The sequence below is a fragment of the Phyllobates terribilis genome, unplaced genomic scaffold (assembly GCF_046119375.1).
Source record: "Phyllobates terribilis strain yellow unplaced genomic scaffold, ASM4611937v1 Scaffold_8__6_contigs__length_399053987, whole genome shotgun sequence".
In the NCBI taxonomy this organism is placed as follows: domain Eukaryota; kingdom Metazoa; phylum Chordata; class Amphibia; order Anura; family Dendrobatidae; genus Phyllobates; species Phyllobates terribilis.
In genome coordinates, this window is record NW_027362768.1 from 360,481,258 (window position 1) to 360,498,367 (window position 17,110).

A 17,110-nucleotide genomic window follows, 5' to 3' on the forward strand; every position below is an offset into this window, starting at 1 on the left:
AAATGGAAGAGAAGACTGGAGGCGGAAAATGGAAGAGAAGACTGGAGGCGGAAAATGGAAGAGAAGACTGGAGGCGGAAAATGGAAGAGAAGACTGGAGGCGGAAAATGGAAGAGAAGACTGGAGGCGGAAAATGGAAGAGAAGACTGGAGGCGGAAAATGGAAGAGAAGACTGGAGGCGGAAAATGGAAGAGAAGACTGGAGGCGGAAAATGGAAGAGAAGACTGGAGGCGGAAAATGGAAGAGAAGACTGGAGGCGGAAAATGGAAGAGAAGACTGGAGGCGGAAAATGGAAGAGAAGACTGGAGGAAGAAAATGGAAGAGAAGACTGGAGGCGGAAAATGGAAGAGAAGACTGGAGGCGGAAAATGGAAGAGAAGACTGGAGGCGGAAAATGGAAGAGAAGACTGGAGGCGGAAAATGGAAGAGAAGACTAGAGCCGAAAAATGGAAGAGAAGACTGGAGCCAGAAAATGGAAGAGAAGACAGGAGCCAGAAAATGGAAGAGAAGCCTAGAGCCGGAAGATGGAAGAGAAGACTAGAGCCGGAAAATGGAAGAGAAGACTGGAGGCGGAAAATGGAAGAGAAGACTGGAGGCGGAAAATGGAAGAGAAGACTGGAGGCGGAAAATGGAAGAGAAGACTGGAGGCGGAAAATGGAAGAGAAGACTGGAGGCGGAAAATGGAAGAGAAGACTGGAGGCGGAAAATGGAAGAGAAGACTGGAGGCGGAAAATGGAAGAGAAGACTGGAGGCGGAAAATGGAAGAGAAGACTGGAGGCGGAAAATGGAAGAGAAGACTGGAGGCGGAAAATGGAAGAGAAGACTGGAGCCAGAAAATGGAAGAGAAGACTGGAGCCACAAGGACGGAAGCGAGCCACAGAAGACCAGGTGGAGAGCTACGAAGACAGGGCAGGTGAGGGGCAAGGTGAGTATAATAGTTTTTTTTTTTAAACACCTTCTCAAGCCTAAAAAAAGGATCAAGCAAAAATAGAGGCAAGTTGCCTTTTTGCTTCATTCTAGCAAATCGAACCACAAAAAATTCAGCTTCCATCCAATCCGAATTTATGGAATTTGTTTTAACTTGAATCTATTCACTCATCTCCAATTAGTATTTAATGTCACAAATTGGATGGTTTTTGCCTGCAGATTCATAATGAAAACTTGTACAATTCAGCTAATTCTAATTCATCCCACTCCTTACCCAAATACAAAAAATTGCTGACATCTTATTTTTGTAGATTTTTTTCGGTTACGTATTTTTGCTTCATTCTGTCTCTTTCACCTTCCCTGTAATTTTTTTTTGGGGGGGTGGAGAATAATTAGAGATATTTTCGGCTGTCTGTGCATATTGCAGATAGCTCGTGCTCTTTTGTCTTCTGACCTTACTTTCCGGCTGATGGGACAATGCCGAATCTGAAAGATGAAATTCAATAACTCCACTCTTCTCACACCCAAGTGCACAGTGATACTATATTGTTCCACTGACTATACCAAACATCGTCTTGCTCGCTGAAATGGGAATTGCATGGTTATTTTTTTTTTTCTTATTCATTTCTGGTTTGTGTATGTATTAAATAGAAATCAAGACCGGTATCCAGCAGATTGTCATGGCTGCTTAAAGCAAGTCAATGTGCATCCTTCTGTGTAATATATTGCTCACTTACGGTTAAAGATGCAACCGTAATTCAATCAGCTCAGCAAATGGATGGCATGCACCTTACAACATGATCGGCAGGGAAGCCAAAGACTGTAATTGTTGCAAGTTAACCCCCTCTCGTCCAGTACAAGAATGCCGACATTGACAAGAAAGGAGCGATTTCCCTGCCGAGCGGAAGGTATCGTAAAGATCTCGTCACGTTATAGAAACAGAAGGCATCGTAATCTCCCCGCTCGCGTAACTTCATTCTGCAAAATGCTAATAAAGCAATTGTAATGTTTACCAAAGGTGCACTTCCAACTATACCCGTTGTGTAAAATAAAGGGTTCCAAATTAAACAAGGATGTGCTACAATAAAAAATAAAAAAAACACTAATAAATAAAAAACATCTACTGGACAAAGTTTATAGCAATTATGTAGGCAAACAATCAGATGGTTTGCAAGCAAACAGAGCACGGAAGAAGAGTGGTGCATGATGAGTATTTGCAAGAGGTAGAAATCAGGTAACGCTTTATATCCAACCAGAGAGAGTGGAAATTATAGTCTACTCCCCAAACTATCATCTAAGACACTGGGGAACACGGACTGAAGAGGGTCCCTGAGCAAGAACACTATATGGGCCCTTTCCAGTCCAATAGCTTCTCATAATGCACAAACCCACCTGCTTTGGAGGATGAAATGGACCCCCTCATCTCTTGGGACCTAGGTTGCACCAATGGTATATCCCCCCCCGATCACAGATCTAACAAATATACGATGGGCAGAGATAAGTGGATGCAAAGTAGGTGGTTATCTTGAGCGGTAGGGGTTGTCCGAGTTTAAGATATTGATGACCTACCCATAGGACACCAATATCATGTGGCCGGGGGTCTAACAGCAGAAACTCGCACCTATCAGCTGTTTCCAGTTCCAGCAATGACCTTAAACATGGCCATAAAAACAAGAGCTGTGTTGTGAAGGCTCCATCTACTCTCTACACCCGTCCACCACCGGAGCTAAAAATAGCTGATCGGTGCTAGTACCGGGTGTCGGACGTCCACCGATATCATATTGATGACCTATCGTTAAGATAAATCAACAATATGAAAAGTGTGAAAGACCCCTTTAAAGGAGGAGGTGCAAATTTTGAACAAAAATAAATAAAAAAATCCCTTGTCCAATTGATAAAGCCAGAAATAGATCTATCCAACTTTAAGGGGGTTCTCCACTGTTGGACAATCTATTCTTAATAGCTCCATAGCACAGAACAAAATAATAAGAAATGAAAATTGACCTCCCAGAAGGGTGCCATTACTGCGATGTCAGCGCTGCGTCGCCCGCTGATCGGCTGCAGCGATGGGAGATCCCATGCTAGAGGCTAGTGCCATCCCAATTTTGGTACACCTTCATACATATGCATGCATACCAACACCATACTCCAGTTCATTTTATTTCGGTTGAGATACCACGCCAACATCGCAGAAATGGTGCCTGTCTGGTAGGTGTGTAACAATCATCTATGGTAGGGTGGTCAGTTAGCACTAAATTGAACTCGTGTGTTGAGATTATGGGGGAAACCGAAAAAAAAATTCTTAGAAAAAAAATAATTAGAAATGATATAGCTAAACATTGGTTGGGATAGGGACAAACATGGGAAAATTAAAAAGTGCTGGACTTCAGTAGGGTATATCCTTTGGAAACAAAAATAGATTGTCCTACCCTAGTCATCTGTCAAGGTCAGACTGACCCACCAAATTACTATAGAATCCCTTGGAGGGCACAAGTCCTTACTTAATAATTAGCCCCAATGGTCCAACAGTAGACAACTACATTTGAGTTTGACTTTGGAAACAATCACATGCCACTTGGATCTATTTTTTAAGATACCACAATCTTTTCTCTATGAGGGTTGACTGTCTACCTATAGGTCCCAAAACGTTTAAGGCTTTACAACATAAAACCAACATAAATAAGTTTATTTCTAACCTAAATCTAAATGGAGGATTCAAATACGTCTATAGAATTTAATTTTAAGCACTGTCCAAATGGCTGTGGGAAGTCTAAATGAGGTCTACTGGCAGAGGAACACAGTTTAGACAATTTCCTGTCCAGGTGCCACCAAGATACCTTGTACCAGAGGTCTCATTCTGGAAATGTCCCTTCTGCTTCTACAACTTTTATAAAAATGGTTGGATCAGGCACTTCAACAGTCAAAACAATCTCATGGCCAAAAGCTTCTTTTTTTTTTGGAAAGTTTGAGCATGGATAACTTCGAAGTTAAACTGTCAATGTAATACAACTCTTCGGATGGTGAACCAAGAATCACCTCATATTAAGATTGTGGGGGAGATGGTGGAGAAGATGGGCTTGGGTAAGATCGATCTTCCTACAGAGCGCTCATCCATTAAGTCGCCATGGCTCGAGATCGAGCCGGAGGCCATTAAATAATACATTCTGGAAAGTCCTGGGACAGTGTGTCCAAAATTTTAGAGGCAAAATAACATTAAGAGGAGAGCTACCAACTGAGAGGAGCCCAAAAAGGAATTCTAGTACACCAGAATCTACTCTAGCTGTGAGCAACCTACGACCCATCAGTCATTGGTAGAGTTGGCGCAAATCAATTTGCACGTCCCATTCCATCGGCTGATGCTTGGGAAGCAATAATACAGACCTTTACCTTTTAGCATGAGTGGCTCTTCTTTCAATTAGCTGGCCTGGCAACGATGACTTTGCACCAGGCCGGCTAATCAAAAGAAGAGCCGGCTCTAATGCTTTCATGTTGCGACCACAGACCAGTGTTGTGGCCAATGAAATGGGATGTCCAAATAAACTGGCATCAACTCAACTCTAGTCATTGGGAAACCAAGACCAGTTGGGGGACTGAAGGTTGTCCAACGTTCATCTACTCAATCGACACAGAACACACTAGGAACTAAAGTCTGCTTCATCTGTCCATAAGCCAAGATCGGAATAAAGCCACTCCTCGACAATAAGAAAAAAAAAAAAAAAGCTGATGAAATCAACACTTCAGTCATATCTTACCGCTACATTCACCAGCCCTTGGGTTTTTATCTGTTTGTACGATATGGAAACCGGGCACTCGATCAAATATTGTTGTCGGTTATCATGAAAAAGGTGTAAAGGGAAACACAGAAATGCTGTTGTTTTTGTAATGTGTGTATACTGGGTGTGTTCAGATGAACTTTCCCAGCACCGTGCTGATTGAGTACTCAAAAAACAATCGAAAGGTTTGCTCCAGATCTCTAGACATGCCTGTTTTTCCTCTCTTTTGGGTGGGAATGCAGATAACAACATTTACAAAAAGTGATAGAGGAAATATGTGATGTGAAAAGGTGCAGATAGGATGAAAAAGAAAAAACATGAAATATTACACTTGTGATCTGCACGGACTTTCTTGTTTTTGGGTGGCAAAATATTCTTCCAATTTTTTTGCTTTAGATTATGGTTACGTTGGATTTTTTTGGAAAATGGTTCGAAAACAAAACTAGAAGAGCCATGACTAAGAATCCAAAAAAAGCCAAAATAAACTATTTTATAATGACCATTTAACAAAAACATGCAGTAAAACAACTTATATGAGCCTTTTTGGAATTAATATGCCAAAATTACTCATCCATTAAAACTCCATTACTGACCCAAAATACAATTATTGCTCCAATTCCTACAATATTACTATTTAGTTTACTGAACATTACTCTATTACTAAATTCACAGTGGCGCCCGAACATACCGGAAAAATGGAATGACGCTACATGGGGTGAATGAATAAGAATGGGGATGGGTACAAAAAGCATTCAAAAAAGCGCTCACCTCAAAAGGTTGTGTTCAGCATAAGCGCAACGATAATTGTATGGGTTGAAGCCAACGTCTCCCGGATCCTGAAGGCTAGAAGATGCCAAACTTTGCCCGGGATACGTCCATAGGAAAAATAATAAAGCGGATCTAATCAGATTAGACCCGCAAAAAAAAAAAAAAAAAAAGGGAAACTAGTTAGAACTTTCAATCCTCCACCAATAAATCTCTTGATAAAAGACAATTTATCAAAAGTAATAAATTAATATAAAATATATTAAGAATACAGCAAAATATATACATAAAGAACTGTGCAAAAGTTTTAGACAGTTGTGGAAAAAATGCTGCAAAGTAAGAATGCCTTCAGAAATAGAGGTGTTAATAATTTATTTTAACGAATTACCAAAATGTAAAGTGAATGAACAAAAGAGAATTGTAAATAAAATCAATATTTGGTGACCACTCTTCGCCATCACCAGTTCTTCTTAGTCACTTGTACACAGTTTTTGAAGGATCTTGGCAGGAGGTTGTTCCAAACATCTTGGAGAACTGACCCCAGATCTTCAGTGGATGAGGCTTGTGCAAATCCTTCTGTCTCTTAATGTGATCCCAGACAGACTGGATGATGTGAGACCAGGGCTCCGTGGGGGCCGGATCATCACTTTTTTGCCCGGCTGCAGAATAAATTTGGAGCCAGATTCCTCCCTGATAGTAGTACATGATGGATAAGAATCTGCCTGTATTTCTCAAAATTGAAGATACAATTAATCCTGACCAAATCCACATCTCCATTTGCACAAATACAGCCCCAAATTTGCAGGACCCTCCACCATGCTTCACTGTTGCTGCAGACCCTCCTTATTGTATCGCTCTCCAGCCCTTCAGTGAACAGATTATTTTGATTCATCAGTCCAGAGACATGCTGCCATTTTTCAGCCCCCTAGTATCTATGCTTTCGTGCATAATTGAGTCGCTTCGCCTTGTTTCCATGGGCTTTTTTGGCTGTAATTCTTCCAAGAAGACTTCTCTGGACAGTAGATGGGCGCAGCTGGTTCCCACTGGTTGATGCTAGTTCTGAGCTGATGGCACTGCTGGACATCTTCTAATTTCGAAGGGAAGCAAGCATGATGTAGTTTCCTTGGCGACCATTGCATTTACAGTCCTCAATGTTGCCCATTTCAAGGTGCTTCTCCAAAAGAGCTTGAACAGCACATCTTGAAACCTCAGTTTGCTTTGACCTCTTCGCTGTGGAGAGACCTTTCAGATGCAGCATAACTACATAACTACCTTGTGTCTTGTTGAGGGGCTCAGTCTTGCCAGGATGCATGCTCTGTGACATGAAACTGTCTTCCACAACCTCACCTTTGAAGATTAGCTTGGCTGTACATCACCCAGGTTTAATACTCCTGCACAGTTGTTTCTGCTTCAACTAATGACTGTTTCAACCTACATCTGAAAAAGGATGATCATGTTTGGTATAATGGGTTCCTCATACACCCGAGTAAAATCAAAACAAAATCCCTCACTGTGTGCAAGTTGTACCTAGAATTGATGGTCACCAAATATTGATTTTATTTACATTCGTATTTTGCTCATTCACTTTGCATTTTATTAATTGATAAAAATAAATTATTAAACACTTCTATTTTTTTAAAACATTCTTACGTTGCAGCATTATGCCTAAAACTTTTGCACAGCATTGTATATCTTCAAAAAGCAACATGTTTCGGAGAGTTGGAGTCCCCTTTATTAGACAAACTCTTTTGGCTTAATAGAGGGGACTCTGACTCCCCAAAATGTTTTGCACTTGATGATATATTTTTCTTTATGTATTTTTTTATGTATTCTTAATATATTTTATACCATTTTATTACTTTTTATAAATATGTTGGTCTCTACCAAGAGCTTTATTGGTGGATGATTGTGCCTTCCAACTAGATTCCATCTTTTTTTTGTTAATCTAGTCTGGGTAGATCGACTTTTTTTTTTTTTTTTTTTTTTTTACTTTTCCTCTTTTTTTTTACTTATTTGTGGTCAAAAGGGGCAAAAATACACAAGTGGAAAAAAAATAGAATATATATATATATATATTTTTTTTTGGAAGATGGTGAAATATAATAGAAAAGCCATATCAATAAAAAATAAAATAACCAAGAGTCAAAAAAAAGTCTAAAGAAATTATTTTCTATTGACCAGTAAAGGAAAATAAGTAGCAACCAGCAGTAAATGGCTATTTTTGGAAATAATACCCAAAATAACAAAAAAAAACCCTCAATATCTAGTAGAACTAACCATAAATCACTGCACAAGAACACACAACATAAGCTGTTATTCCACCTGAAAAATATGTGAAAAATGTGTCTTAAGACCCCATTAAAATAAAAACTATGGACAACTTTGGGGATTTTTTTTTCATTTTTTAAACTTTATTTTAACCATGTATTTTTGGATAAAAATAATATTTGCAGTTTGGTTCCTTTAAATTTTTTACCCCGTTTGACTTTTACAGGCTTTTTTTTTTCTCCCCTGCACACTGCTAACTGCTGAATGAGTTAACAGAGAATATGATGGAGAGATAGTTACTATTTACTCGGACTTTTTCTGAACTCAGATGTTTTATGACCGCATCAAAGTTCAGCTGAATTTTGATGCGGTGTACGCTGATAAATTAGTACAGAGGAGCTAAAAAAAAAGACAGATAAAAGAGTGATAAAATCAGTCAGAACGAGCTCACTGATGGAGTCTCGGTTAACTTATTCTGCAACCAGCAATTGTGGAGGCGGAACAAAGCCTATAAAAGCCAATGAGTGCACATTTTTTTTTATGAAACTGAGTTGCAAAAATTAATTTTAGCCCAAAATACATGCCCGTAAGTGTCCAAATCCTTTAAAGTTAGACTTATGAATGAGAACTTGCATGGATCCTGACACATGTGCGTTCTGCTGACGATAAGAGTGGAATTGCTGTAGAGCTGCAGCAGGTCGGGCTCCAGGTAGACCGGCACCGGCACCCAACCCCGCTCAGCACTGGCGCTTGCACATTTTACTGTAAATCTTGTATGTCTAAAAATACATCCTATGGCTGTGACCTCTGCGCTGGGGAAATGAAATAATTGCTCCTATTGTGCGAATGATTTAAACAGAAGCCAGGTGCCACATTTTGTACAAGCAGACAGCCTACAAGTCTAGCTGTGGCACCGTGCTAACATCGGACATATTAAAAATTATGGATTTATTAAGTGCCAAAAATTGGAACCTGACCTTAAAATTAAAGTTTTTTTTTTTCCTAAGGGAATATTTAAAGCATGTGCAAGACGTGAAAATGTATCACAGCGACTGGATCAGGTCTAAGGATCAGGGATTTCACTGCACTGGGTGAAATAATATGACAAGGCAAATATAGTGAAATGCTATGCTGCTTGGGGACGGGCTGGTAAGGTAATACGTCTTCATACAAGGGCCTTGTAAAAGCAAATTACCTACTGAATTACAACCCAGCTCTGCTACATCTGTCTGTTTTCTAAAAACAAATTATGACTTTAGTCTGGAAGGAGCAATGCACCTCCTATCGTAACATGAGTCGCCCCACAATTCTGCAAAGCCACGGACACCAAAAAAGTTTCCAGTAGTTACAAAACTGCGACATCCGGCATGCTCCAGAGCCGATGGAGAGGGAGGTAGGACCACTGATAAAATAGTGTGGGCAGAGTCATTGGAGAGATCCAGGTGGTCCATGGAGACTTACCATGGGATAATGCTCCATGGGAAACAATGTCATATCCATCAAACCTGAAAAAAAGGGACAGAGGGAGAGAAGGACTGGATAGGTAAAGAGAGAGGGGAGGGAAAGAAAAGGAAAATAAAGGGTGATAGAAAGGAAAGCGAAGGGGAAAGGAAAGCGAAGGGGGAAGAAAAGGGAAAGGGGAAGAAAAGCGAAGGGGGAAGAAAAGGGAAAGGGGAAGAAAAGGGAAAGGGGAAGAAAAGGGAAAGGGGAAGAAAAGGGAAAGGGGAAGAAAAGGGAAAGGGGAAGAAAAGGGAAAGGGGAAGAAAAGGGAAAGGGGAAGAAAAGGGAAAGGGGAAGAAAAGGGAAAGGGGAAGAAAAGGGAAAGGGGAAGAAAAGGGAAAGGGGAAGAAAAGGGAAAGGGGAAGAAAAGGGAAAGGGGAAGAAAAGGGAAAGGGGAAGAAAGGGGAAAGGGAAAGAAAGGGGAAAGGGAAAGAAAGGGGAAAGGGAAGGAAAGGAAAGAGAAGGAAAGGAAAGGGGAGAAAACAGAAGAAAAGAGAAGTAAAAGGTAAGGGAAGACAAGGAAATGGAAGTATGGAAGATACCCCTTTGGGTTGGCTGAATACAATGCTTGATTTCTCACACTGCGAGAAACAGTTGTCTACAGATAAATGTATCTTCCTTTTGGAGGGGTCTCTTATTTGACGGTTTTCTTCCTTCTGAAGTAGAACTAGTTTGCATATATTTTTTTTGCCATGGAGCAGAGCCTGTAAGTCGGACTTCATACACCATCTGGATCTCCTCAATGAGAACCAGTAAAATCTGAATCAAATGTATCTGATCCAAACAGGACCCAACTCTGTATCCACATAGGGCAATAACCCTTAAATAGCTGTCTACAGATAGATGTCCCTTTCTTTTCCAAGTTGGTTGATAAAAGAAACCTTGATTCCTTCTGGAGGAGAGAGAATTTGCATGCTTTTTCCCATGAAGCAGTCTTCATACACCACAAGGATCTCTTCTGTAAGCCCCTGAGCTGAACCTTAGTCATCGGCCTGAACCTACCAGTAGCACTATGCTATGCACTAACTTGGGGCAAGAACACTATAACAGCGGTCTACCATTGGGAATCTCTTCCTTTTGGAGGAGCCTCTAGTTTTGGCTGGTTTACAAATTAATTCACCTACAGAGAGAAGAAAACGGTCTCATGGCTCAAAGGCAAAACAAATTGATTATTGACAAACACTCATCATCACTTCTTAATGAATTAGCCAAGGACGCAAATCTAAGTTCATCCCTTGGGTCACTAATTTGATGGAATTTGTTATCGGAGTAATCGAAGAAATGAAGTCATCATATGGTTAACGAAGATCTAACGGAATCAATAAGAAGACGAAAGCGTCTCTAGGTATCTCCTTGTTATTAAGGCCCCTATAAAGTTACCCAAGTTGCGGCTTCTTACCTCTCTCTTTTCGGAGTTAGAAGAGACACCTGTCCATTTGTCGACGTCTGATGGTTGAGGAGCAAAGAGGTCTTGGGTGATGCCACCGAAGAGACGCACGTCGTGGACAGGTCCAAAGTGTTGTGGTTGTTACAACCGGCATCGTCGGCGGTGTGCGAACCTGTCACTTCTTTCCAGAGCTGCTGGAGCTCCGTTGGAATCATGCCTGAAACAAACAAATTGGATAATTAAATCAATTAACAGCTAATTCAGCCCTTCTCAAACAGTAATTAAATCAAAGAGTCAGTAAACAAAGCCCGAGCCATTTCCCCCCTACAAAGGATAATGAAATGCAACAATTCATTCTTTTCTGCAATGGTATTTGCTTAACTAAAAGCAGATTATTAATCTTAAAAGAGGGAAAAAAAAAAATTCTAGCGACGAGGACCTTGTTGTATCTGACGGAGGATTCTCATCAACATACAAATTATCTTTGTTTTAATGAAAACGTTCCCAGGAGTTACACGACACGAGGATCGGGGTCTGGAGTGTATAATGGGAAGTGGTTCAATCAGATCCGCATCTGTCTCTTTAATGAATAAGCTTCCGCTTTCATTGGATACAACAGGAGTTAAGCATGGGCGTAGCCTTTATTAACCCCTGCTTATCCAGGCGGGAACTGCTCATTAAGACTGAAAGCCCCCCTTACACATTAGATTCTATTCTATCCTGGCGGAAACTGCCCAAGAAAGACACCCCATTCCCATTTCTGTTGGGCCAGGTCTCACCCAACAGATTATATAAGAGAAGAGAATGATCGGGCAGTTGGAATTTCGACACCGGATTCATTTGCTTCCGGGTGAGATAAGTGGCTGCCAGAGCTGTTTGGCAGCAGCTTTCTCGCCTCTTCCTGTTGAAAACCCATGAATTCTGGGCCGAGCCTCACACTCATGTGAAAGGTGGAGTCGGGAGAGGTAGTCGTTGGCTTATCTTATGTGTATGGCCAACTTGAGATTTCATACCCCCAATGAATTTTGGCTTAGTCCAGGTCAACAATCTCCAATCTGTGGTTATCTATCTCCTATGAAACTCCCAACAGGTAGAGAGCCACAAGTTGGAGGCCCCCGGTATAGATGATGACTCCCAGGTTTGTCGTCCACAATTATTAATAGTATTACTGGTTTCTTATATAACCTGTAAACCTCAAAATCTTTTCTAGCTATGTATTCTATTGGGATAGTAAGAAAAAAAGCAAGCAGCCTTCTACTAAAAAATAAAAAATAGCACCACAACTATTGATAGGTTGTGTCAATTGTGTGGCACTGTTTTAGGAAGAAAGTTTTTTTAGTCTTGGTCAAACCCCTTTAAAAAGGAGTTTTCCCATCTAATAGGGTGAAGGAATAAGTGTTGGATATGCTATCAATTTATGATTATGGGGGTATGACCTCGGCGGATCCCAATAGATCCTGAGAATGACAGTGCCGGAGCAGAGAAAAGTCAGAAGTGAGGTCCCATTGATCAGCACCCCTAGGCACCAGGGCACAGGTGCCACCACACTACCTCTGCACCCCTATGCACCAGGGTACAGGTGCCACCACACTACCCCTGCACCCCTAGGCACCAGAACACAGGTGCTACCACAGTACCTCTGCACCCCTAGGCACCAGAGCACAGGTGCCACCACACTACCTCTGCACCCCTAGGCACCAGAGCACAGGTGCCATCACACTACCTCTGCACCCCCATGCACCAGAGCACAGGTGCCACCACTACCTCTGCACCCCCAGGCACCAGAGCACAGGTGCCACCACACTACCTCTGCACCCCCAGGCACCAGAGCACAGGTGCCACCACACTACCTCTGCACCCCTAGGCACCAGAGCACAGGTGCCACCACACTACCTCTGCACCCCCAGGCACCAGAGCACAGGTGCCACCACACTACCTCTGCACCCCTAGGCACCAGAGCACAGGTGCCACCACACTACCTCTGCACCCCCAGGCACCAGAGCACAGGTGCCACCACTACCTCTGCACCCCTAGACACCAGAGCACAGGTGCCACCACTACCTCTGCACCCCCAGGCACCAGAGCACAGGTGCCACCACTACCTCTGCACCCCTAGGCACCAGAGCACAGGTGGCTCCACTACCTCTGCACCCCTAGGCACCAGAGCACAGGTGGCTCCACTACCTCTGCACCCCTAGGCACCAGACAACAGGTGCCTCCACTACCTCTGCACCCCTAGGCACCAGAGCACAGGTGCCACCACTACCTCTGCACCCCTAGACACCAGAGCACAGGTGCCACCACTACCTCTGCACCCCCAGGCACCAGATCACAGGTGCCACCACACTACCTCTGCACCCCCAGGCACCAGAGCACAGGTGCCACCACACTACCTCTGCACCCCCAGGCACCAGAGCACAGGTGCCACCACACTACCTCTGCACCCCCAGGCACCAGAGCACAGGTGCACCACACTACCTCTGCACCCCCATGCACCAGAGCACAGGTGCCATCACTACCTCTGCACCCCCATGCGCCAGAGCACAGTGCCACCACTACCTCTGCACCCCCATGCGCCAGAGCACAGGTGCCACCACTACCTCTGCACCCCTAGACACCAGAGCACAGTGCCACCACTACCTCTGCACCCCCATGCACCAGAGCACAGGTGCCACCACTACCTCTGCACCCCTAGACACCAGAGCACAGGTGCCACCACTACCTCTGCACCCCTAGACACCAGAGCACAGGTGTCACAACTACCTCTGCACCCCTAGACACCAGAGCACAGGTGCCACCACTACCTCTGCACCCCTAGACACCAGAGCACAGGTGCCACCACTACCTCTGCACCCCTAGGCACCAGAGCACAGGTGCCACCACTACCTCTGCACCCCTAGGCACCAGAGCACAGGTGCCACCACTACCTCTGCACCCCTAGACACCAGAGCACAGGTGCCACCACTACCTTTGCACCCCTAGGCACCAGAGCACAGGTGCCACCACTACCTCTGCACCCCTAGGCACTTTCCCTTTCCATTGTCAGAAGTGTAAAAAGCAGAATATTGTGACACCGCAACGTCTTAATAAAAGACACATTTTTTTGTGCCCGCGTTTTAAATGAAGACAAATAGCTTTGTTATGAAATACATTTTTTATTAATGGCGCACAGACGTAAATTATAAATTCACATCGTCTCCTTGAAATGCTTTTCACTTTTTAACAGTCAAATTGATTACACTATGATTATTTCATTAACACACCTATCTCTCTCATTAATTTTGGTTTCTAGTTCTGCTCGGCTAATTGATGGATGTGTCTGCGGCAAAAAAAAAATACAGAACTTTCTCGAAAGCTCACCCCATTATTACTGTCAGGGCTCAGATCAATGCTAATGAGATCCGAGACAGAAGTAGAAAAAGAGGGTTTTTTTAGGGAGGTGGGGGTCCTTAATCTGTAGAAGAAATATTGTCATTGACCAGTGAACACAGTGAGAGATCAGTGCAAGGAATAATTACTACAGTTTATTTCTTTTAGTAGACGGCCCATATTAATCCCCATCTCCCCCCAAAAATCGCGATTTTCACAACCATAGCCGGCAAATTCTCAATCGAAATGTTCATAATTCAAGAATTCATGAGACATGATGACTAGAGAGAGGGATAGAGAGAGGGACAGGCAGAGGGATAGAGAGAGGGACAGGCAGAGGGATAGAGAGAGGGACAGGCAGAGGGATAGAGAGAGGGACAGGCAGAGGGATAGAGAGAGGGACAGGCAGAGGGATAGAGAGAGGGACAGGCAGAGGGATAGAGAGAGGGACAGGCAGAGGGATAGAGAGAGGGACAGGCAGAGGGATAGAGAGAGGGACAGGCAGAGGGATAGAGAGAGGGACAGGCAGAGGGATAGAGAGAGGGACAGGCAGAGGGATAGAGAGAGGGACAGGCAGAGGGATAGAGAGAGGGACAGGCAGAGGGATAGAGAGAGGGACAGGCAGAGGGATAGAGAGAGGGACAGGCAGAGGGATAGAGAGAGGGACAGGCAGAGGGATAGAGAGAGGGACAGGCAGAGGGACAGGCAGAGGGACAGACAGAGGGACAGACAGAGGGACAGACAGAGGGACAGACAGAGGGACAGACAGAGGGACAGACAGAGGGACAGACAGAGGGACAGACAGAGGGACAGACAGAGGGACAGACAGAGGGACAGACAGAGGGACAGACAGAGGGACAGGCAGAGGGACAGACAGAGGGACAGGCAGAGGGACAGGCAGAGGGACAGGCAGAGGGACAGGCAGAGGGACAGGCAGAGGGACAGGCAGAGGGACAGACAGAGGGACAGACAGAGGGACAGGCAGAGGGACAGGCAGAGGGATAGAGAGAGGGACAGGCAGAGGGATAGAGAGAGGGACAGGCAGAGGGATAGAGAGAGGGACAGGCAGAGGGATAGAGAGAGGGACAGGCAGAGGGATAGGCAGAGGGACAGGCAGAGGGACAGGCAGAGGGACAGGCAGAGGGACAGGCAGAGGGACAGGCAGAGGGACAGGCAGAGGGACAGGCAGAGGGACAGGCAGAGGGATAGAGAGAGGGACAGGCAGAGGGATAGAGAGAGGGACAGGCAGAGGGATAGAGAGAGGGACAGGCAGAGGGATAGAGAGAGGGACAGGCAGAGGGATAGAGAGAGGGACAGGCAGAGGGATAGAGAGAGGGACAGGCAGAGGGATAGAGAGAGGGACAGGCAGAGGGATAGAGAGAGGGACAGGCAGAGGGACAGGCAGAGGGACAGGCAGAGGGACAGGCAGAGGGACAGACAGAGGGACAGACAGAGGGACAGACAGAGGGACAGACAGAGGGACAGACAGAGGGACAGACAGAGGGACAGACAGAGGGACAGACAGAGGGACAGACAGAGGGACAGACAGAGGGACAGACAGAGGGACAGACAGAGGGACAGACAGAGGGACAGACAGAGGGACAGACAGAGGGACAGACAGAGGGACAGACAGAGGGACAGACAGAGGGACAGACAGAGGGACAGACAGATTTATTTGTTGGCAGCATAAGGCTGGTTCAGTTATCACAGTCACTCATGTACTTTATATGAGAGCGGCCACAAACAGCCTCAAGGCAATAATAAGCGCAGTGCACCACATGTACAGACGGTACTTGCTACAGCTGTAGTTAGAGGTATATGCAAGAAAGAAACTGTATACAGAGAGACAGAAACAGATAATATTAGGCTACAGGAAAGAAGAAAGAGAAAATAGGAAGGAAGGGAGTAAAAAGGAAGGAAGGAAGGGAGGGAAAAAAGGAAGGAAGGAAGGGAGGGAAAAAAGGAAGGAAGGAAGGGAGGGAAAAAAGGAAGGAAGGAAGGGAAAAAAGGAAGGAAGGGAGGAAAAAAGGAAGGAAGGGAGGGAAAGATGAAGGAAGGGAGGGAAAGAGGAAGGAAGGGAGGGAAAGAGGAAGGAAGGGAGGGAAAGGGGAAGGAAGGGATGAAAAGGGGAAGGAAGCGAGGGAAAAAAGAAGGGAGGAAAAGGGGAAGGAAGGGAGGAAAAAGGGAAGGAAGGCAGGAAAAAGGAAGGAAGGGAGGAAAAAGGAAGGAAGGGAAGAAAAAGGAAGGAAAGTAAAAGGAAAAAGGGGGGAAGAAAGGAGGGGGAAGAAAGGAAGGGGAAGGAAGGAAGAAAGGAAGGGAAAAGAAAAATGGGAAAAAGAAGGAGGGAAAGAAGGGAAAAGGAAGGAGAAAGGAAGGAAAGAAGGGAAAATGAAGGAAGGGAAATGGAAGGAAAGAAGGGAAAATGAAGGAAGGGAAATGGAAGGAAAGAAAAAGGGAAGAAAAGTGAAGGAAGAAAGGAAGCAAGGGAAAAGAAAGGAAGGGAAAAGGAAGGAACGAAGGGAAAATGAAGAAAGGGAAAAGGAAGGAAAGGGAAGGAAAGAAGAGTGAAGGAAGAAAGGAAGCAATGGAAAAGGAAGGAAGGGAAAAAGGAAGCAAGGGAAAAAGGAAGGAAGCGAAAAAGGAAGGACAAAAAAGAAAAAGAAAGAAATCTAGTTTTATAGATGAATAGGATTTCAAAAAGATAGATATAAATAATTGATATATACGATTGCAGTGAAGATAAATGAATACGCGAAAAAGAAATAAAGAGAGTAAAAAAATAGACAAAGAAATAAGAAAAAAAAAAAAAAGGAAGTAAGGAAAGAAAGAAAATCTTTTTATAGTTGGAACTAAAGAGACAATTCTCTTTCAGGTTTCTGGAGGAGAGCTAATTAGCATACCACTTCCCAGCATGCATTGCCAGTAACTCCAGTTGGGTCTCCTCAAAACAGACCAGAACCCCAATACCAAATCAGTTACTCTGCAGAGGTGACAAACAGCATTAAAAAATCTCTCTCAGGAAGAAACTGCCTTGTAGCAGTGGCGCAGCTATGGGAGCTTCAGGGGTGGCAGTCCCAGGCCTTGATTCCATAAAATTAGTATTGTAAATGATACAAGGTAGGT

General features: G+C 44.1%; 1 protein-coding gene across 16 annotated transcripts in view; it reads right to left on the reverse strand.

Moving 5' to 3' along the window:
* FOXP1 (forkhead box P1) overlaps positions 1–17,110 on the reverse strand; it is an 809,982-nt gene that overhangs the window by 85,387 nt on the left and 707,485 nt on the right. For 12 of the 16 annotated variants that reach the window (XM_073644751.1, XM_073644747.1, XM_073644748.1 and 9 more), the window contains 2 exons: positions 10,631–10,835; positions 5,467–5,598 (listed from right to left, as the gene is read on the reverse strand). In XM_073644751.1, the coding sequence (XP_073500852.1) occupies positions 5,467–5,598; positions 10,631–10,835 (337 nt within the window). The remainder of the gene's footprint in view (positions 1–5,466; positions 5,599–10,630; positions 10,836–17,110) is intronic. The other 4 variants (XM_073644753.1, XM_073644752.1, XM_073644761.1 and 1 more) reach the window with 1 other exon arrangement.